The 23262-nt window shown below is 45.1% G+C and overlaps 1 protein-coding gene and 1 pseudogene across 3 annotated transcripts in view; both read left to right on the top strand.

Annotated features, from left to right (window-relative positions):
- HMCN1 (hemicentin 1) overlaps window positions 1–23262 on the top strand; it is a 443635-nt gene that overhangs the window by 380061 nt on the left and 40312 nt on the right. For all 3 annotated transcript variants that reach the window (XM_056523646.1, XM_056523647.1, XM_056523648.1), the window contains 4 exons: window positions 192–362; window positions 8132–8302; window positions 17448–17597; window positions 20851–20988. In XM_056523646.1, coding sequence (XP_056379621.1) covers window positions 192–362; window positions 8132–8302; window positions 17448–17597; window positions 20851–20988 — 630 coding nt within the window. The remainder of the gene's footprint in view (window positions 1–191; window positions 363–8131; window positions 8303–17447; window positions 17598–20850; window positions 20989–23262) is intronic.
- LOC130277942 (U2 spliceosomal RNA) lies at window positions 6978–7141 on the top strand (annotated as a pseudogene).

Here is a 23262-nt window from a genome sequence, read left to right as displayed (position 1 = left end):
CATCTGGCTCCAATTTGTCCAGCACTTGGCTGTTTCCATCAGTGTCATAGACTTTGAATGAAGTGATGCTTGAGCATGTGCAGACAATGGATCTTATATCAGAAAAACTTGCACGCCAAGTATTTGGCTTTGAATAATCCCTATTTAGTAGGGTTAATCTACATACACTAAGCTTTGGCTTTTTATTGTAGTTCATGGAAACTGGGGATCATGGAGCTCTTGGGGAGCATGTAGTCGTACCTGCAACGGAGGACAGATGAGGAGATATCGGGCTTGTGATAACCCAGCTCCTTCTAGCAGTGGCCGAGGCTGTACGGGGGCTGACACCGAAATACACAAATGTAACCCCAACAAGTGTCGTGGTGAGTATGAGGCTCTAGAGGTTTAGGCCATGTTCACACGGTGGAATTTCCGTGCAGAATTCCACAGAAGAATTTCGTATGGACATTCCGCTGCAGCAAAGTCCCATCAATTTCAATTGGATGCTGCTGCTCTGTTTACATGGCAAAATTTTCTCGCCGGATGTTGCTGCCATGGAAATTCCGATTCCGGCGTCCATAGAAAGAATAGACATGTCTATTCTTTCTCCAGATTCCACAAGGAAATGCAATGACCTCTATGAGATGGTGCATTTCTGAGCGGTCCTAGCGTTGTCATGTTCTGCTGGTGCTCCGCTGTCAGGGCAATGTCCGCACGGAAGCATTGCCCTTGTAAACATAGCCTTATGGAAGCTGTACCCTCCCTTACCTCTCCTCTTGGCTTTACATATCCCAAAAGGTGCAGCTCTGCAAAAAATCAGATTTTGCAATTCTTTGTCAGGAGATGTACAATGCAATGGGAAAGTCTTCAGACCCTTTCACTGTTTTCACATTTTGTTACGTTGTGGCCTTGGGCTAAAATAAAATAAACAAAGACAGGTTTTCCCAATTCATTCTTCACCCGGAACCTCGTAAGTGACATCGTGAAAAACAGTATGGCCCAGAGAAACAGTATGTGCGAGAAAAAGTGGAAGGATTTTTCCATAGCAACCAATCACAGCTCAGCTTTCACTTTACCAGAGCTCGTTAGCTGAGCTGTGATTGGTTGTTGTGAGAAAATCTCTCCACTTTTTCTCGTACACAGTTTGATAAATCTGGGCCTATGTTCTTTGCAAATTTATTGAAAAGAAAAAACTCAAATCTTTCAGTGACATAAGTATTCATACCCTTTACTCAGTACTTAGGGGAAGCCTTTCGCAGTGATTCCAGCCTTCAGTCTTTTTTGGGATGAGGCCACAAGGTTTGCGCACCTGGATTTGGGGATTTTATGACATTCTTCTCTGCAGATCCTCTCAAGCTCTGTCAGGTTGGGCGGGGACCATCGGAGGAAGCCATTTTTAGGTCACTTCAGAGATGTTCTATTTCTTTTTTTTTTTTTTTTTTTATAAATTTGCAAAAATTTCTTACATTTGATTTCTATTTTCTCATTCTGGGGTGTTAAAGGGGTACTCCACCCCTAGACATCTTCTCCCCTATCCAAAAGATAGAGGATAAGATGTCTGATCGCGGAGGTCCCGCCGCTGGGGATCCCCACAATATTGCATGCGGCACCCACCTGTTTCTTGTCCGGAAGCGCTGGAGGGTCTGGGTCGCGACCACGGGAACAGAAGTCCGTGACGTCAAGATTCCGCCCCCGTGTGACGTCACGCCCCGTCCCCTCAATGCAAGTCTATGGGAGGGGGCGTGACGGCACACGGGGGCGGAGTCGTCATGGACTTCCGTTCCCGTGGTCGCGACCCAGACCCTCCAGGTGGGTGCCGCATGCAATATTGCGGGGGTCCCCAGCGGCGGGACCCCCAAGATCACAATCAACAACCTTTAGGGGTCACCCCCCAAGGGCTAAGCCCTAAACTAGAACCCCCCCTAAAAATTATAACTTTATTAATATTCCAAGTTAAAATTGTATAACTTATTGAACAATTGTGTTTTAAAATTCCAGACTGTCTGTCTAGTAAGATAAGCACATCCTAGGTAGTGCTGCAGTGCTTTGTTTTTGCAATCATACGATTTCTCAGGATGTGTTTTGTGTTAGAGTACATTAGGACATAAGTCTGATGTTAAAATAGAAACTCAATTAGCCCCCCGACGTTTCGTCAGCTAAGCAGACTTTCTCAAGGGAAATGGCTAATGGACCCCCGCGATCAGACATCTTATCCCCTATCCTTTGGATAGGGGATAAGATGTCTAGGGGTGGAGTACCCCTTTAAGTGCAGAATATTGGAGGGAAAACTGCAATTTTCTTCTTTAAGCATAAGACCACAACATAACAAAATGTAATAAAATGTAAAAGGGTCTAAAACTTTTTGTATATACAAAGCACATACCTCAGTTCCTGATGTTCCTGGATTGGAAGTGCTTGCCTCTGTCTTTTGGCTCAAGGGAGAATGCTTAAAGGTGTACTCCAAGGGAAAACAAATGTTTTTTCAAATCAACTGGTGCCAAAAAGTTAAAAGGGTTATCCAGGAAAAAACTTTTTTTATATATATCAACTGGCTACAGAAAGTTAAACAAATTTGTAAATTACTTCTATTAAATTTTTTAAATCCTTTCAGTACTTATGAGCTTCTGAAGTTACGGTTGTTCTTTTCTGTCTAAGTGCTCTCTGAGGACACGTGTCTCGGGAACCGCCCAGTTTAGAAGAGGTTTGCTATGGGGATTTGCTTCTAAACTGGGCGGTTCCCGAGACACGTGTCATCAGAGAGCACTTAGACAGGAAAGAACAACCTTAACTTCAGAAGTTCATTAGTACTGAAAGGATTAAGATTTTTTAATAGAAGTAATTTACAAATCTGTTTAACTTTCTGGAGCCAGTTGATATATATATAAAAGTTTTTTTTCCTGGATAACCCCTTTAAACAGATTTGTAAATGACTTCTATTTAAAAATCTTAACCCTTCCAGTACTTATCAGCTGCTGTATGTTACAGAGGAAGTTGTGTAGTTCTTTTCAGCTGACAACTCTGTTCGTGTCAGGAAAGAGAGGTTAGTTATGGTGATTTGCTCCTACTTTGGACAGTTCCTGATACAGACAGAGGTGGCAGCAGAGAGCACTGTGGTCAGACTGAAAGAACTACATAACTGTCACGATTCGGCTAGCTGGATGTGGATCCTCTGTGTCAGCGAGGGATTGGCGTGGACCGTGTCGGTGGACCGGTTCTAAGATGCTACTGGTATTCACCAGAGCCCGCCGCAAAGCGGGATGGTCTTGCTGCGGCGGTAGCAACCAGGTCATATCCACCGGCAATGGCTCAACCTCGCTGACTGCTGAGAAGGCGTGGGACAGAAGGACTAGGCAGAGGCAAGGTCAGACGTAGCAGAAGGTTGGGGCAGGCGGCAAGGTTCGTAGTCAATGTGGATAGCAGAAGATCTGGAAACACAGGCTTTGGACAACACTAAACGCTTTCACTGGCACAAGGCAACAAGATCCGGCAAGGGAGTGCAGGGGAAGTGAGGTATTATAGCCAGGGAGCAGGTGGAAGCTAATTAGGCTAATTGGGCCAGGCACCATTCATTGGTGCACTGGCCCTTTAAATCTTAGAGAGCTGGCGCGCGCGCGCCCTAAGGAGCGGAGCCGCGCGCGCCAGGACATGACAGCCGGGGCCGGGACAGGTAAGTGACTTGGGATGCGATTCGCGAGCGGGCGCGTCCCGCTATGCGAATCGCATCCCCGCCGGCAATGTCGGTGCAGCGCTCCCGGTCAGCGGGTCTGACCGGGGGCGCTGCAGAGAGAGGAACGCCGCGAGCGCTACGGGGAGGAGCAGGGACCCGGAGCGCTCGGCGTAACAGTACCCCCCCCCTTAGGTCTCCCCCTTTTTTTGTCCGGCAATTGCTTCACATGGGACGAGGACACTGGGAGCGATTGTAGGGTTTCCTCAAAGGCAGGCAGTACAGCAGGAGTGGGAATGGGGAGGGAGGGCAGAGGGTGAAGCTTGGCACGGGGCAGGGAGTCACCAGGACGGGGGCTATGAGGAGGCACGGCACAGTCCCGATAGGCCTCAGGGAGACCAGGCACAGGAGGAGACACTGAGGCCCAACAGACAGGACTGGGAGCAGAGGTCAGGCATTTCTTGCGGCAAGCAGGGCCCCAATTCTTGATCTCCCCGGTGGTCCAGTCAAGGGTGGGAGAAAGATGCTGGAGCCATGGCAGACCGAGGAGGACTTCAGAGGTGCAGTTGGGAAGGACGAACAATTTAATCTTTTCGTGATGGGGTCCAATGCACATTAAGAGGGGTTTTGTGCGGTAACGCACGGTGCAATCCAATTTAGCTCCGTTGACCGAGGAAATGTAGAGCGGCTTGACGAGACGGGTCACCGGGATGCAGAACTTATTCACCAAAGAGTCCAGAATAAAATTTCCAGAGGCACCAGAATCCAAGCAGGCCATGGCTGACAGGGAGGAGTTGGCAGAAGGAGAAATCCGCACGGGCACCGTGAGACGTGGAGAAGCAGACTTCGTACCAAGAGACGCCACACCCACGTGAGCTGAGTGCGTGCGTGCGTTTCCCAGACGTGGAGGACGAATAGGGCAATCCACCAAGAAATGTTCGGTACTGGCACAGTACAGACAAAGATTTTCTTCCCTACGGCGAGTTCTCTCTTCCTGGGTCAGACGAGACCGATCCAGTTGCATAGCCTCCTCGGCGGAAGGCACAGGCGTAGATTGCAAAGGATACTGTGGGAGAGGTGCCCAGAGATCTAGGTCTTTTTCCTGGCGGAGCTCCTGGTGTCTCTCAGAAAAACGCATGTCAATGCGGGTGGCCAAATGGATAAGTTCTTGCAGGTTGGCAGGAATCTCTCGTGCGGCCAGCACATCCTTGATGTTACTGGATAGGCCTTTTTTAAAGGTCGCGCAGAGAGCCTCGTTATTCCAAGATAATTCGGAAGCGAGAGTACGAAATTGGATGGCGTACTCGCCTACTGAAGAATTACCCTGGACCAGGTTCAGCAGGGCAGTCTCGGCAGAAGAAGCTCGGGCTGGTTCCTCGAAGACACTACGGACTTCAGCGAAGAAGGACTGGACTGTGGCTGTGGCAGGATCATTGCGGTCCCAGAGCGGTGTGGCCCAAGACAAAGCCTTTCCAGATAGAAGACTCACTACGAACAACACCTTAGACCGTTCTGAAGGAAATTGGTCCGACAACATCTCCATATGCAGGGAACATTGAGACAAGAAGCCACGGCAGAGTCTAGAGTCCCCATCAAACTTGTCCGGCAGGGACAAGCGGAGGCTAGGAGCGGCCACTCGCTGCAGAGGAGGTGCAGGAGCTGGCGGAGGAGATGGTTGCTGCTGTAGCAGTGGCAGAAGTTGCTGTAACGTGGCGGTCAGCTGCGACAGCTGCTGTCCTTGTTGGGCAATTTGCTGCGATTGCTGGGCGACCACCGTGGGTAGGTCAGCGAGACTTGGCAGCGGCACCTCAGCGGGATCCATGGCCGGATCTACTGTCGCAATTCGGCTAGCTGGATGTTGATCCTCTGTGTCAGCGAGGGATTGGCGTGGACCGTGTCGGTGGACCAGTTCTAAGATGCTACTGGTATTCACCAGAGCCCGCCGCAAAGCGGGATGGTCTTGCTGCGGCGGTAGCAACCAGGTCGTATCCACCGGCAACGGCTCAACCTCGCTGACTACTGAGAAGGCGTGGGACAGAAGGACTAGGCAGAGGCAAGGTCAGACGTAGCAGAAGGTCGGGGCAGGCGGCAAGGTTCATAGTCAATGAGGATAGCAGAAGATCTGGAACACAGGCTTTGGACAACACTAAACGCTTTCACTGGCACAAGGCAACAAGATCCGGCAAGGGAGTGCTGGGGAAGTGAGGTATTATAGCCAGGGAGCAGGTGGAAGCTAATTAGGCTAATTGGGCCAGGCACCAATCATTGGTGCACTGGCCCTTTAAATCTTAGAGAGCTGGGGCGCGCGCGCCCTAAGGAGCGGAGCCGCGCGCGCCAGGACATGACAGCCGGGGGCCGGGACAGGTAAGTGACTTGGGATGCGATTCGTGAGCGGGCGCGTCCCGCTATGTGAATCGCATCCCCGCCGGCAATGTCGGTGCAGCGCTCCCGGTCAGCGGGTCTGACCGGGGCGCTGTAGAGAGAGGAACGCTGCGAGCGCTCCGGGTCCCTGTTCCTCTGGAACATATAGCAGCTGATAAGTATTGGAAGGATTACATTTTTTTTTTTTATAGAAGTAATTTACTAATCTGTTTAACTTTCTGGACCCAGTTGATTTGAAAACACTTGTTTTCCACCGGAGTACTCCTTTAATGGTTGCAGAAAAAGTTTGCTGCTCAAATACCAAATAGCAAGTAAAATCCCCACTTGGGAGTAATTCTCCAATGACTTGAATGTTTTACAGTTTTTCCATTTAGTGACTACTTTAAAATATAAGAGACCTGAATAAACACATTTATGCGCTATATTTGGAACAATACATTTGTAAGAAATGATGGCATCTTGGGCAAGTATAAAAAGAGAGAAAAACCTCCTATCCAAACTTCTCTAAACCGAGAAAACTCAGCCTAACAGACCTATTTCAGAGGGACCTGCTGACTGTACTATGTGTATCTCTATGTGTATCTAACTCTACCAAACAGCTAAGGGAAAGAAGGATCAGGCATGGGGAATTTCAATACCTGATCCTTTTGTCCTCCTATGGGATAAGCAACTGCCCATTAAAAACACACATAGGAGGAGATTCGTCAAAACCTGTGCAGAGGAAAAGTCGACCAGTTGCCCATAGCAACCAATCAGATCGCTTCTTTCATTTTTGAAAAGGCCTCTGAAAAATGAAAGAAGTGATCTGATTGGTTGCTATGGGCAACTAGTCAACTTTTTCTTTGCACAGGTCTTGATGAATCTCCCCCATAGGCTCTACTCAGGGAGATGGAATAGCAGATAGACGAACGAGCATTCAACCAGCACCTATTAAAGTTGTATGACCGTGTTTCCCACTTCTTGGTCTTTTGGCTAAGATCAAGTGTAGTATCTGTTCTTATCAGTGGTCTAGTCTAGACTGGTGGGGATGGGTGCTGCATGGAGGGGGCAGGTGTTTTAGGCCATGGGAGGTCACACCCCCTCCCATTTACATTGAGGGGGCGGGGTGTGACATCACACAGGGGCGGAGTCGTGACGTCACGATACTCCAGCCCCGTGGTTGTCACGCTTCACACTTGGAGCTTCCGGCGCTGTGGAGAGCTCACAAAGGTGGGTGCGGAATGACAGATTGATGGGGTCCCCAGCGATCCTACATCTTATCCCCTATCCTTTGGATAGGGGATAAGATGTAGTAGGGCCGGAGTACCCCTTTAATGGGGCTTTGAATTTCGCACACTTTGAATTGAGTACACAGATATTCCGCGGGAATTCTGCTCAAATTTTGCTTACATTTTACAATTTGCTGCATTTACTTGTGGCTATTTTCCACGCTGACAAGTGACATTAAATGGTCTTTGTTTGTTTTTTTTGTATCACTGCGCTAAAATTGAGCATGCGCCACAATGTGCGCCACAGTGTGTTCCAGAACAGTAAGTGCAGTGGCGACCAGCGAACTGGCAAAGGAAATCAACTATACAGAAAACTCAACTCTAATAATAAATTAGGACCAAAGTAGACATATACCAAGATAAAATTCCATTCATAATTCTACGTATCTGTCCAAGATGCACACACTTCATTCAAATGCATAAAACCAAATCAGGTGTCTTTAAAGGGGTACTCCACTGCCACACATTGTGTTTCGAACGCCGGGTGCGGGTTTTGTGACGTCACGGCTATGCCCCTTGTGATGTCACGCCACGCCCCCTAAATGTAAGTCTATGGGAGGGGGCGTGGCATTCGCCACGCCCCCTCCCACAGACTTACATTGAGCGGGCATGGTGTGACGTCATGAAGAACGTGGCTATGATGTCACGACCCCCGCAGCCCACACCCAATGTTCGGAACACAATGTTCTGAACACTGGGGCAGTGGAGTACCCCTTTAAAGACGGAATTATAGAAATGTTTCCTCTGATATTCATTATTGTGCATTTTTATTGCTAAAACAAAAACAAAGTATGTGTAAAATCCTCCTAAATACTGTATATTGTCATGTTCTTTGTAGTTGATGGTAATTGGGGTCCATGGGAGGCATGGAGTAAATGCTCTGCTACATGTGGTGGTGGGCAGCAGGTTCGGACCCGTGTGTGCAAACATCTCATGGAGTCTAACAGGGTTCGCTCCTGCCCAGGGGACTCCACGCAACTTCTGAAATGTAACGTTCAAGCTTGTCAAGGTGAGACTATTTACTTCCCGGCACATGTGTGTAGACCAACATATATATATATATATATATATATATATATATATATATGTAGGGGAAAAAAATATATATATATATTATAATACATCAAAAAATGATATCAAAACAAATGACATCACTTTTCTACATAGTCACCTCTCTTTGCAATGCACGTCACATGACACTACTCCTCCTGTCTTCACTTTTTCCTATGAAAATTTAAAAGTGTGGAAGTTTTTTGAATATCCCTCATGGATAGAATAAATCTGTACGTTTCCAAGGAGATCAAACACTTCCATTCACTTTCTTCTAACAATCCTGTGTCTTGCTCTTTGCAAACTGCCTTTGGAATATGGCTATATATGGAGTAATGGAACCAAACTCCTTGAATGAGGGATGCGCTCGGTGAAAAGATCCCTCAATCCACTTAAAGGGTAGCTCCCACCATCCTATTTTTTTTTTTTTTGCTAGCCCGTTCCTCCCCCCCCCCCCCCCCGCTACGGCACTAGCCCGTTCCCTCCTCCCCCCCCGCCCCCCATACCCCATTCCCTCATTACACTTGCAGTTACTGCAGAGTCCGGCAGCGGGCGTGCAGGGACAGCGGCGGCAACGAGGCGGCGGCGGCGATGTGCGGGAGGAGTGGCCTCCCATCCAGTGGCCGGGGAGCCAATGCGCTTGCTCCCGCCTTTCTGCCACTCCAAAATCAGTCCTTTTTTCAGTGGCCAGTTTTTAGATGTAAATTAAATCTTTTTAATGAAAAAAAAAATTATAAAAGTATATTAGAGATGTTGTAGTACATAAGTTCTACAACATATCAAAAAATAAAGTTGGTGACAGTGCCCATTTAACATTTATATTAGATAGATAATCTGCTGCACTCCAATGTTTAAACAGATGCTTATTTATTGTTAGTGCCAATGATCATGGCGGTGATCAATATAAATATACACGCTTAATATTCCATTAAGACATTAAGTTTGTATATTTTCAACTAGCAAAAATAGATCCCTTTGACTTTTCGGACTGCCTGGCACTTTTTTCAAGCCATCCAGTATCTGTGATTCTGGGAGGAGATGGGGGTGCAAAAAGACTTTGATCACTGTCAGAAGCCAACATGGGCAATACATGGTACAAATATAAATACACTTTGATACACATTGGTTCTGATTTACTATTGTAAACCTGACCTGTTTTGTCAGGTTGTGCGCCAGAATTTGTCAGATTGCACAACAAATTGTGACTGTGCCAGAATCTGCCACAAAAAATTCAAAAACCCAACCAACTCCCCATTTTACTTAGAAAACCTTAGGGGAAAGGGGTCGTGGCCGTAGAAAAAGAGCATGTCCTGACATTTTCGAAAAATCCCAACATATTTACTAAGGTTTCCATAGATAATGTGGTGGATTTGAGTTCTGGAAAACCCGACAGCTCAGAGCATGTGTAAAAAAGCAAAACGTAGGGAAACATTAGTAAATACCATGGAAAAATACATGTCGGGAAACAAAACCCACAAAGAAATGTATACTCCTCTCTTAGTAAATCAGGGCCATTGTTGGACTTGAAGGGAATGTAGAGTAATGGACATAAAAAGATAACACCATCTGGGGTAATATCCATGGGAATGAGCTGACTGTAAACAGATCAGCCACTTTGCCTCTTGTTGTGAAGCCATAAAAAAGGCGCTGTGGTGTTGTGGTCAATAGACTAAGTATGTGAGGATGGACAGCTGTCAATACACCCTGAGAGCCAAGAATTCATTAAAAGGATTACTAACTTAAGGATGCCACCTATGGGAAGGTAATGATCTCTACAACACTGTCATAGGAGCAACATAGGAGCTGTGTTGATTGGCTAAGACAGTATTTTGGAGGTGATCCAGTGATGGGCAATGTTTGGGGAAATGTGGGTGCATGGCTGATATATAAGATTGATGACTACCGTGCTTCTCCGAAAATAAGACCGGGTCTTATATTAGTTTTAGTCACAAAAAACACACTAGGGCTTATTTTCAGGGTAGGGCTTATTTATTTACCGTAACAACATACATTGCCCTCCAATGTCCTGTCGTCTCCCCCCCCCCCCCGCCGGTTTATCAGCCCAGCGCTGCACCCCTGTCAGACGCTGCGCTGTACTCTGTATTCCTGTGCCCGGGCTGCAAATATTGAAAAACAAACTTTAACTTACCTTCGTCCTCCGTTCTCCCATTGCTAAGGAACCGGACGGCCCGGGGTAGGGTGTAGTTTCGGGAAAACTATCACTGCCCCTCCCTACCACTTCTCCGCTTTCCTTAAAGGGGTACTCCGCTGCTTAGCGTTTGGAACAAACTGTTCCCAACACTGGAGCCGGGAGCTCGTGACATCATAGCCCTGCCCCCTCATGACATCACGCCCGCCCCCTCAATGCAAGTCTATGGGAGGGGGCGTGACAGTCATCACGCCTCCTCCCATAGACTTGCATTGAGGGGCGGGGTGTGATGTCTTTAGGGGGCGGGGCTATCAGTTCCAAACGCTGAGCAGCAGAGTACCCCTTTAAATCCTTATTCTCTAGTTTATATTATCTAGTGTTTAGTAGGATCCTTTAAATCTCCAGTTGTCCTCGGTCATTATTACAGCAACCTGAAACCCAGCATATTCTACAATCATGTCTGTGATCATTTGCAATATATCAATAAATAAGCATCTATTCAAACATTGGTGTATAATGGACTATAAACTGTATCATCTGCAGAATAAGCCTGCATTATCTGTTAGGTGACCATGAATGATAAGCCATACGCCTCAACCAAGCCCCACCTACTTTCTACGGATACGGTCACATGACACATATTTGGCACAAAATTGAGAGATAAATATTTGAGTGGAATTTTCCATTGGTGGTTGTTGTAGTACTAAATCCTCCTCCAGAATTCCTCTTTAAAGGGGCACTCCACTGGAACACATCTTAATCAACTGGTGCCAGAAAGTTAAACGGATTTGTAAATTACTTCTATTTAAAAATATTAATCCTCCCAGTACTTATCAGCTGCTATATGTTCAACAGGAAGTTCTTTTCTTTTTGAATTTCCTTTCTGTCTGACCACAGTGCTCTCTGCTGACGCCTCTGTCCATTTTAGGAACTGTCCAGAGCAGGATAGGTTTGCTATGGGGATTTGCACATACTCTGGACAGCTCCTAAAATGGACAGAGGTGTCAGCAGAGAGCACTGTGGTCAGACAGACATTAGTTGATTTAAAAGAATGTTTTCCAGTGGAGTACCCCTTTAAATTCCATGTCAAATTCCTCTTCAAATTACACACCATTTCCACCCAAGCAGAAGATGGCAGATTTGCTAAATTTCCTGAAAAAAAATATTCCTCTTCAATTCCTCAGTGTGGATGTATCCTGACTCTAACTCTAAGGTTAGGTTCCCACTACGGAATCTCCAGGCAGAAAATTTCCGCCCGGAGTTTCCGAGTGCGGCCAACGCTGACTGAATCAGTCGGCGCTAGGACCGCGCGGGCACTGCAGTCTCCAATAGACTGCAATGTGTTCCGCGCTGATTTCCGCCTGAAGAAAGAGCAACGCAATTCTTCAGGCGGATATTTCCAAGCGGATTTTCCGTTCACAAATTCCGCTTCACAAATTCCGAAGTGTGAATTTGTGAACGGAAACCCATTCACTATACAGTACATTTTAGCAAGCGGAATTTCCGCCTGCAATTTCAAAGCGGAATTGCAGGCAGAATTTCCGTAGTCTGAACCTAGCCTAACTCTCAGTTGCACTCTAAAATTCAATCTTACATGTGGAGAATTCACCACCTCTCGTTTCTCTATATCTGTAATCTTTATATTAACCTCTTAAGGACCTGTACGCCCTGAGCCCGGTGTTTAAAATGGGGTCATGCCGTGACCCTGCATCACACCGGGTAGGTCCCGGCTGCTATTAATAGCCGGGACCCTGGGCTAACAGTGCGCTGCACCGATCATTGTGCCGCGCGCTATTAACCCTTCAGCTGACTGCCGCGTCTGAAAGTGAAAGTAAACGCTTCCCGGCAGCTCAGTCGGGCTGATCAGCTGGGATGCAGGCGGAGGTCTCCTTACCTGTCTCCTCGGCGTCCGATCGGGGTTTGATTGCTTCAAGTCTGAGCAACAGGCTTGAGCTATCGAGCCCCTATCTCACTGATCCGTGCAAAGCTGTGGCTTTGCAGGGATCAGCATAAGAGATCAGTGTGTGCAGTGTTATAGGTCCCTATGGGAGCTATAACACTGCAAAAAAAAAAGGGAAAAAAATTGAACAAAGGTCACTTAACCCCTTCCCTAATAAACATAGAAACATAGAATGTGTCGGCAGATAAGAACCATTTGGCCCATCTAGTCTGCCCAATAATCTGAATACTATGAATAGTCCCTGGCCCTATCTTATATGAAGGAAAGTCTTATACCTATTCCTGTCTTATATGAAGGATAGTCTTATGCTTATCCCATGCATGTTTAACCCCTTAACGACGCAGGACGTATATTTACGTCCTGCGCCGGCTCCCGCGATATGAAGCGGGATCGCGCCGCGATCCCGCATCATATCGCGTCGGTCCCGGCGGTAATCAACGGCCGGGACCCGCGGCTAATACCACACATCGCCGATCGCGGCGATGTGCGGTATTAACCCTTTAGAAGCGGCGGTCAAAGCTGACCGCCGCTTCTAAAGTGAAAGTGAAAGTGACCCGGCTGCTCAGTCGGGCTGTTCGGGACCGCCGCGGTGAAATTTCACCGCGGCATCCCGAACAGCTGATCGGACACCGGGAGGGCTCTTACCTGCCTCCCCGGTGTCCGATCGACGAATGACTGCTTCGTGCCTGAGATCCAGGCAGGAGCAGTCAAGCGCCGATAATGCTGATCACAGGCGTGTTAATGCACGCCAGTGATCAGCATTAGACATCAGTGTGTGCAGTGTTATAGGTCCCTATGGGACCTATAACACTGCAAAAAAAATGTAAAAAAAAAGTGTTAATAAAGGTCATTTAACCCCTTCCCTAATAAAAGTTTGAATCACCCCCCTTTTCCCATAAAAAAAATAAAACAGTGTAAAAAAAATAAAAAATAAACATATGTGGTATCGCCGCGTGCGTAAATGTCCGAACTATAAAAATATATCATTAATTAAGCCGTACGGTCAATGGCGTACGCGCAAAAAAATTCCAAAGTCCAAAAAAGCGTATTTTGGTCACTTTTTATATCATTAAAAAATGAATAAAAAGTGATCAAAAAGTCCGATCAAAACAAAAATCATACCAATAAAAACTTCAGATCACGGCGCAAAAAATGAGTCCTCATACCACCCCATACGTGGAAAAATAAAAAAGTTATAGGGGTCAGAAGATGACATTTTTAAACGTATAAATTTTCCTGCATGTAGTTATGATTTTTTCCAGAAGTGCGACAAAATCAAACCTATATAAGTAGGGTATCATTTTAATCGTATGGACCTACAGAATACATATCAGGTGTCATTTTTACCGAAATATGCACTGCGTAGAAACGAAAGCCCCCAAAAGTTACAAAATGGCGTTTTTTTTTCGATTTTGTCGCACAATGATTTTTTTTTCCGTTTCGCCGTGCATTTTTGGGTAAAATGACTAATGTCACTGCAAAGTAGAATTGGCGACGCAAAAAATAAGCCATAATATGGATTTTTAGGTGGAAAATTGAAAGGGTTATGATTTTTAAAAGGTAAGGAGGAAAAAACGAAAGTGCAAAAACGGAAAAACCCTGAGTCCTTAAGGGGTTAAACTCCTTCACTGTATTTGCAGTGACCACTTCTGCAGGAAGGCTATTCCATGCATCCACTACTCTCTCAGTAAAGTAATACTTCCTGATATTACTGCAGAAACCTTTGCCCCTCTAATTTAAAACTATGTCCTCTTGTGGTAGTTTTTCTTCTTTTAAATATGCTCTCCTCCTTTACTGTGTTGATTCCTTTATGTATTTAAAAGTCTCTATCATATCCCCTCTGTCTCTTCTTTCTTCCAAGCTATACATGTTAAGGTCCTTTAACCTTTCCTGGTACGTTTTATCCTGCAATCCATGTACTAGTTTAGTATCTTCTTTGAACTCTCTCTAGAGTATCTATATCCTTCTGGAGATACAGCGTCCAGTACTGCGCACAATACTCCAATTGAGGTCTCACCAGTTTTCTGTACAGCGGCATGAGCACTTCTCTCTTTCTACTGCTTATACCTCTCCCTATACATCCAAGCATTCTGCTAGCGTTTCCTGCTGCTCTATTACATTGTCTTCCTACCTTTAAGTCTTCTGAAATAATTATTCCTAAATCCCTCTCCTCAGATACTGAGGAAAGGGCTGTGTCATATAATCTATATTCTGCCTGAGGGTTTTTACGCCCCAGGTGCATTATTTTTCACTTATACACATAAAATTTTAGTTGCCAGAGTTCTGACCATTCTTCTAGTTTGCCTAAATCCTTTTCCATTTGGCGGATCCCTCCAGGAACATCAACCCTGTTACATATCTTTGTGTCATCAGCAAAAAGACATACCTTACCATCGAGACCTTCTGTAATATCGCTAATGAAGATATTAAACAATATTGGTCCCAGTACAGATCCGTGAGGTCCCCACTGGTGACAAGATCTTACTCTGAATATTCTCCATTGACTACAACCCTCTGTTGTCTGTTACTCAGCCACTGCCTAATCCACTCAACAATAGGAGAGTCCAAGCTCAATGACTGTAGTTTATTGATAAGTCTTCTATGTGGGACAGTGTCAAAAGCCTTTCTCAAATCTAGATATGCGATGTCTACTGCCCCTCCGCCATCTATTATTTTAGTCACCCAGTGAAAAAAATCAATAAGATTTGTTTGACATGATCTCCCTGAAGTAAGGCCATGTTGTTTTTCATCTTGCAATCCATGGGATTTTAGATGTTCCACAATTACTTTAGTAGGGTTTCCATTAATTTCCCCACTATTGATGTCAGACTTACTGGCCTATAGTTGCTTGATTCCTCCTTACTACCTTTCTTGTGAATGGGCACAACATTTGCTAATTTCCAATCTTCTGGGACGACTCCTGTTACCATTGATTGGTTAAATAAATCTGCTAACGGTTTTGCTAGCTCATCACTAAACTCTTTTAATAATTTTGGGTGTATCCCATCAGGCCCCTGTGATTTATTTGTCTTCACTTTAGAAAGCAAACATAGAACCTCTTCCTCTGTAAAGACACATGCATCAAATGATTCCTTAGTTTTTCTCTCTAATGGAGGTCCTTTTCCTTCTTTTTCTTCTGTAAAAACTGAACAGAAGTATTCATTAAGGCAGTCGGCTAGGCCCTTATTCTCTTTTACATACCTTCCTTCCTTTGTTTTTAATTTAGTTATTCCTTGTTTTGATTTCCTTTTTTCATTTATATATCTGAAGAATGTCTTATCCCCTTTTTTCACAGACTGAGCTAGTTTTTCTTCTGCCTGTGCTTTAGAAGTTCTTATAACTTGCTTGGCCTCTTTCTGCCTAGTCTTGTAGATGTCCCTATCTTCATTGCTCTGGGTTGTTTTATAATTACTAAATGCTAGTTTTTAGTTTTTTATGATTTTGGCCACTTCTGCTGAGTACCACAGTGGTCGCTTTCTTTTTCTGCTTTTACTGACAAGTCTAGTGCAATTTTCTGTTGCCTTCAATAAAGCGTCTTTTAAGTAGTCCCATTTCTCCTGAACTCCATGTAATTTGTTCCAGTATGATAGGGACTCATTTATGACTAATCTCATTTTTGAAAAGTCTGTTTTTCTAAAATCTAAAACTTTTGTTTTTGTGTGGTGTGACTCCTTCACTGTTCTTATATTAAACCACACTGATTGGTGATCACTAGATTCCAAGCTTTCGCCAACAATAACATCATATACCAAATCCCAATTTGTGAATACCAAATCCAAAATGGCCTCCTTCCGCGTTGGCTGAAAAGTTTGAATCACCCCCTTTTCCCATAAAAAAAAACTGTGTAAATAAAAATAAATATATGTGGTATCGCTGCGTACGGAAATGTCCGAACTATAAAAAATATATATTGTTAATTAAATCGCACAGTCAATGGCGTACACGCAAAAAAATTCCAAAGTCCAAAATAGTGTATTTTTGGTCAATTTTCATATCATGAAAAAAATTTATAAAAAGCGATCAAAAAGTCCAATCAATACAAAAATGGTACCGATAAAAACTTCAGAACACGGCGCAAAAAATTAGTCCTCATACCAGCCCGTATGCCCGTAAATAAAAAAGTTACAGGGGTCAGAAGATGAGAATTTTTTACATATAAATTTTCCTGCATGTAGTTATGATTTTTTTTCGCGTCAGCAAATACGCAGCAAAATACGCCACTTGGGAATGCACCCGTAGACATAAATTTTCCTTAAAACTAAAACAAATAAAGCCAAACACACAGACAAACAAGCTCCTCAGAAGCAGGGTAGACATGATCTGAAATGGCGGTAGAAAATTATCTGGGCGCAGATCTGCGCAAAATTTTTCACGATCACTGCAACAATATGATAAATTTGGAGCAGCTCCGTAAAAAAAAAAAAAAAAAAAAAACGCATCTAGAGAGACAACAAAAATGATCTAGCCTAGACCATTATTAATAAATCTCCCCCACTGTGTACTGTACAGGACCCTGAAGAAGCTCCTGTCCTCTACATAGACAGTGATTACAGCTCCCAGCAGATCTTTATTACTTATATATGTAAGGATTTGCTTTATCTGTATTAGTTATCTACTTTTTTTTTTTTTTTACCTCACTTTTTTCCTATTTTTGGATGACAACCAATTACCCGGTTTCCATAGAGTTATGGTCCCAACATACAAAGGTCATGGAACCAAAAATATTGTAACTTAAGGGACCACTGTATTTGTTTAATTATTAAAACCAGATATTACAACCTATTATTTTATTCTGATCTGTTTTCTTTTCTGTAGATGATTAGAGAGGCAGCCATCTTTCCTGAGCTGCTAACAAGATTTTAAAATATTCTTCACATCAACCACCAGGACATTGTAAACAATAGACTAAAGATTGTCATTGACGTCTATGGGAGAGTGTTGTGGGCATGCTCTGTGACCTGTGCAGAGATGATTGTTTTATTCTCTTTTGTGTAGGTGGAGCTCAGTTTATTAGGGGAACTCTAGCTGGAACCATCAATGACGTTGACTTTGGCACTTCCTTTCTCAATGGCACAATAAGCAGCTCCCCTGATTCACATAGTAGGACAATAAAAGCACAATATAACAACATCCCAAAAAGTCTGGGTAAGACAAGTAAAATGTTAATCTTTGCTTATTTGTGTTCCGCTTTTTGTATCTTTTCATTGTGTTGGTAATGCAAATGACTGTAACACCTGACAGACCCTTGGCTAAGTAATGCTACCAGAGAACAATTAGGTTGAAAGTAGCTGATGTTTCATGTCTGATCTCAATTTTACCCTATAACAGCGTTGTCCAACCAGGGTGCCTCCAGCTGTTGCAAAACTACAACACCCAGCATGCCGGGACAGCCAAAGGGCATGCTTGGAGTTGTAGTTTTGCAACATCCCTGAACTGGTTGCCATTCTCCCTGTTCCTCGCAATATATAAAACTTGGCAATAGGCGACAAAGCTTCCCACTCTCCACAGCACCCATCTCCAGCGCGACACCCAGTACCATAGAATCACATTACACTGCGTTTTGCACTAAAAACGGTGCAGTGTAGACTGATCTCTTATTGCATAGATAAATTGGGCAGGAAAGGGGTAGAAAGGTGCTCCTTTCAGGCATTTAGGCTCCTATTTTTAGATTAATGTCATTTTGAATGGTATACAGTACATTGGAGATACCCTTTAATGGGGTATTCCAGTGGAAAACAATTTTTTTCTAATCAACTGCTGCGAGAAAGTTATAATTTACAGATTTGTTAATTAGTTCTATTAAAAAATTTTAATCCTTCCAGTACTTATCAGCTGCTGTATGCTCCAGAGGAAATTGTGTAGTTTTTTTACAGTCTGTCCACAGTGCTCTCTGCTGACACCTCTGTCCATGTCAGGAACTGTCCAGAGTAGGATAGGTTTGCTATGGGGATTTGCTTTTACTCTGGACAGTTCCTGACACGGACAGAGGTGTCAGCAGAGAGCACTGTGGTCAGACTGAAATTAACTACACAATTTCCTCTTGAGCATACAGCAGTTGAGCATACTGGAAGGATTAAGATTTTTTTTATAGAGGTAATTTACAAATCTGTTTAACTTTTTTGACACCAGTTGATTTAAAAAATAGAATAAAAAAACATTTCACTGGAGTAGCCCTTTAAAGGGGTACTCCGTCCCTAGACATCTTATCCCCTATCCAAAGGATAGGGGATAAGATGTCAGATCGCCGGGGTCCCGCTGCTGGGGACCTCCGGGATTGCCACTGCGGCACCCCGCTACCATTACTGCACAGAGCGAGTTAGCTCTGCACGTAATGACGGGCGGTACAGGGCCCGGAGCATTGTTACGTCACGGCTCCGCCCCTCATGACGTCACGGCCCGCCACCCTCAATACGAGTCTATGGGAGGGGGCGTGGCGGTCGTCACGCCCCTGCCATAGACTTGTATTAAGGGGGCGGGCCGTGATGTCACGAGGGGCGGAGCCATGACGTCACGCCCCAGCGGCAATCCCGGGGGTCCCCAGCAGCGGGACCACGGCAATCTGACATCTTATCCCCTATCCTTTGGATAGGGGATAAGATGTCTAGGGGCGGAGTACCCCTTTCAGGTGAACCTCCAAAGTTCCATTCCTGCCCCATCTTCAGAGCGGGGATGGAGCGACACAATCCATGCTGGGTAGTACAGGGGCAACAAAACAGCAATGGAATTGAGGTTTTAGCTCAAGCGACTTATGCCTGGTCAAGATTCTTAGTTTGAGCCCCCAGCTCTGTATCAGTACCTCAGATTGTGGCTGAAAGGCCTTCATATCACCAAGTCAGTGGTGTATTTTGGTTTTGTGCTGCCCTAGGCCTGGGGTGAAAAGACCCCCTCCTTTACCCTTCTCCTCACCACTATGGTATCACATGAGTCCTCTTTTCTATTATGTCTTTCATTAAGGCAACATATGACATGTCTGTTGAGACCCTCATAACTCAAATTAAACTGCAACTATTCCTCCCCCTACTACCATAAATAACAAAATAAATAACTGAGACAAACAACAGTCTAACTTTTGTGTGGGTGAGGATCGGCCACAGCTTTATGTATAAAAATAACTCTTAACAATAAATAACTTTGGCACTGTTGGCTTCTTGCCAACCCGAGAAGTGCTGCCAACTACCCCGGGTTGACCCCGCTTTCAATTTCTTCTTCCTGCCAAGCTGTGACTTACAACAAAGATACAAAAAAGGGGAGGGAGGGCAAAACTCCGGGTCCAAGGGCAGATTAAGGGGGAAGGGAGGGAGAGCCACCTATAAATACACAAAGGCAGAGCCACCAAAAACCCGGGAAACATTAACCACCCTGATAGGCGAACTCCTCCCCCCCCCCCCCCCCCCCCACCTTTGGGACATACCACTGCCGTTGCTGGGAAGATTACATGTGGGGGAGGGCGGATAAACCACTATCCTGCAGTGTTTAACCCCTAAACTGCTCTCCAGTCAGGGGGCAAGCTAGTTAGTCACAGCTTACCCCGACATAACTCGTATTAATTAGAAATGGGCTAGTGCACAGAATTTTTTGGAGACATACAGTCGACTCCACCTGAAGAATGGCAGATGTTGAACTTCTTAAGTGTCAGTCACTACAAATCCATTGTGTCAGTTTTGTAGTGGAAAAAAATTGCTAATTTGACAGATACCTGTTTTGCACAAAACCAATGACAGCATTTTTTCCTATTTTGTGCGCTCACAAGACTTAAAAAAAAGTGAGTGAAGCTTAAAGGGGTACTCCTTGCTCAGCATATGGAGCAAACTGTTCCGAAGACTGGAGTAGCTGCTTGGAGCTCGTGACATCATAGCCCTCTCCCGTCACGCCCCCTCCCATAGACTTGCATTGAGGGGGCAGGGTGGGGCTTGACATCATGAGGGGGCGGGGCTAGGATGTCACGAGCTCTCGGCTCCAGCATTCAGAACAGTTTGTTCCAAATGCTGAGCAGTGGAGTAGCCCTTTAAAGGGGTTTTTCCAGTAATAGAAACACAGAGCTAATTTCTTATGAAAACAGCACCACACCTGTCCACAGGTTGTGTGTGGTATGAAAGCTTGGCTCCATACACTTCAAACGAACTGAGCTGCAATACCACACACAACCTGAGGACAGGTGTGGTGGTTTTTATGGAAGAAATTAGCTCTGAGTTTGTAATAAAGAGGGAGGGCAAATTTACTATAATTTACAGCAAAAAATGGTATAAATTGTAGCTAAAGTCTATTCCAGCTCATTGCTATTATAGATATCCGTTTGTTGCTTACAGGCAGTCAAAAATTACACAAAATATATAACACTGTATGCGCTTCTTTATCAAACATCTTAATATTTCAATCTTTTTGACAATCTTTCATCTAGGCCCATCTATGAGAAATCTCGCCTCAATTTTAAATCCTATATATTGGACAGTAGCAAGAGAGCTTGAGGAAGCGGTGAATGGATTTACGCTCACAGGTGGAGAATTTAGAAGAGAATCCCAAGTGGAGTTTGCAACAGGTATGGGGAGATTTAATTGTTGGCGATGTTTTATTTTGCTTTATTTTTTTTTTAGTTAAATGCGAGCATCAATGCAGGTACCGTATTTTTCGCCGTATAAGACGCACTTTTTCTTCCCCAAAACTGGGGGGGAAAAGTTGGTGTGTCTTATACGGCGAATACACCCCTATCGCGGCGGTCCCTGCGGCCATCAACTGCCGGGACCCGCGGCTAATACAGGACATCACCGATCGCGGTGATTCCCTGTATTAACCCTTCAGACGCGGCGATCAAAGCTGACCGCCGCGTCTGAAGGGAAAGTGACACTAACCCGGCTGTTCAGTCGGGCTGTTTGGGACCGCCGCGATTTCACCGCGGTGGTCCCGAACAGCCCGACTGAATAGCCAGGTTAGTGCTTACAGGAGACCGGGAGGGACCTTACCTGCCTCCTCGGTGTCTTCTCCTTTCAGGGATCCCCTGTATGGCCGGCGCTCTCCTTCCTCGTCGTCGCGTGCGTAACGACGTAATGGCAGCGACGAAGAGCGAGGATACCCGGCCGGCAGCAGAGACGTTCCGGAGCGACGGGGACACGGCGACAGCGATGGAGCGACATCCAGGGCAGCGGTGACGGGTCCGGAGCGGCGGGGACACGTGAGTATTACCTCCTATGCAGTGGTCTTCAATCTGCGGACCTCCAGATGTTGCAAAACTACAACTCCCAGCATGCCCGGACAGCCAACGGCTGTCCGGGCATGCTGGGAGTTGTAGTTTTGCAACATCTGGAGGTCCGCAGGTTGAAGACCACTATTGGGTTCAAAATCTTTATTTTTTATATTTTGCACCTATAAATTGGGTGCGTCTTATACGCCGGTGCATCCTATAGGACGAAAAATACGGTATACTGTGCTGATTTTCTCTACTGAATTTTTGTGCAAAAAATCTGCAGCATCTACATTGGCAGGGAAGTGGATGAGATTTAAAAAAATCGGTGAGAAAATATACCTACGTTGTCTTTTTGGTGTTGTCAATGCTGCACATTTATTGCAGATTTTCCCCCATTACTTCAAGAGGAAGACAAAATGTTCAATAAGTCTATGAATTTGCAGTAAAATCCGTAACTGAAGATTTTTTATACACATCCCACATAGCAAACAGCAAAAAGAAACAGTATATAGATTAAATGCTGGAAATGCTCTTCCATGCCCGTGACGTCAGCAGACTCATCAATGTCATTGACAGTTCATCAATAACACTGTGGTAGCCCTTGGGGTACTATGGTAGTGGTGATATGGTATCGGTATAGGAGGGGTTAATGTTAACCCTATAGTTCGTGATGCCAGGCTGAGGGCTGGTATGCTGAGTCAATGCTCCGGCCTATCGCCGCCCTTCCCAGTAATGATAGGTGCATGAAATGACTGAAGGTCCACAAAGAGATTGAACTTGAACAACTTTACTCAAGTGCTTGCAGTATCCAATGCACAGTAACAGTCTCATATAAACAGTCCTTATTTTGATTAGTGACTGACTAGCTCAAGGTCCGCAACAACTGCCATGCAGTCTCTGAATTTAGGGTAGATATTTGCAGATCTGTCCGGATTTAGGGGTATTATTAGGTCCGGTGATGCTGCAGAGTGTCTGGGGATTGATACACTCTAGACTTATAATTGTTCAGCCGTTGCCGCAAGGCTCGGGCCTAACTCACTGCGTTAGTTGCTACGCAGATCCTTCTCTCATGACAGCCCACATGCTAAGCAACCCAGGAACAAGAGAGCGAAAACATAGCCGCCGCTCCCTTATATGGGCAGGGGGCGGGGAGAATCCGATTGGTCAGAACATCTGCCATTCACCATTACAAAGAGTAATGGGATTGCTTACGTCACAGGGCCTCCAAAGGTCCTTAAGCTTAATACCATAGAGTTCACCTAGTCACATGACCCGCAGGTCCTGCAACGCTATGGCACAGGTAATTAACCACTTATTTACAGATATGTCATTATATTTACATTAACCTTATATAGACCACTGGTCTATTAGTAGAAATAGAGGCGACAAGGGGTTAATTAAGTCACGGGGATCCCTACGTCCTATGGACTCTGGCTATGGGGACCCACACATACATAGGTACCGTATAGGATGCGGTACCGGGACACCACAATACCATTCCTATGAGCCATTCTTATACACCATACACAGAAATGTATATTTACTAATGTTAAGGCTGGCTGCGATTAGGCCTTAAAATATGCATGACTTCCACTGTATACTGCTGAGTGTAGACACAAGAAATATACACCA

Source organism: Hyla sarda, chromosome 6 (genome assembly GCF_029499605.1).
Source record: "Hyla sarda isolate aHylSar1 chromosome 6, aHylSar1.hap1, whole genome shotgun sequence".
NCBI lineage: Eukaryota > Metazoa > Chordata > Amphibia > Anura > Hylidae > Hyla > Hyla sarda.
Note: the sequence above shows the minus strand (reverse complement) of the source record. Positions and strands in the feature narration are given on the sequence as shown.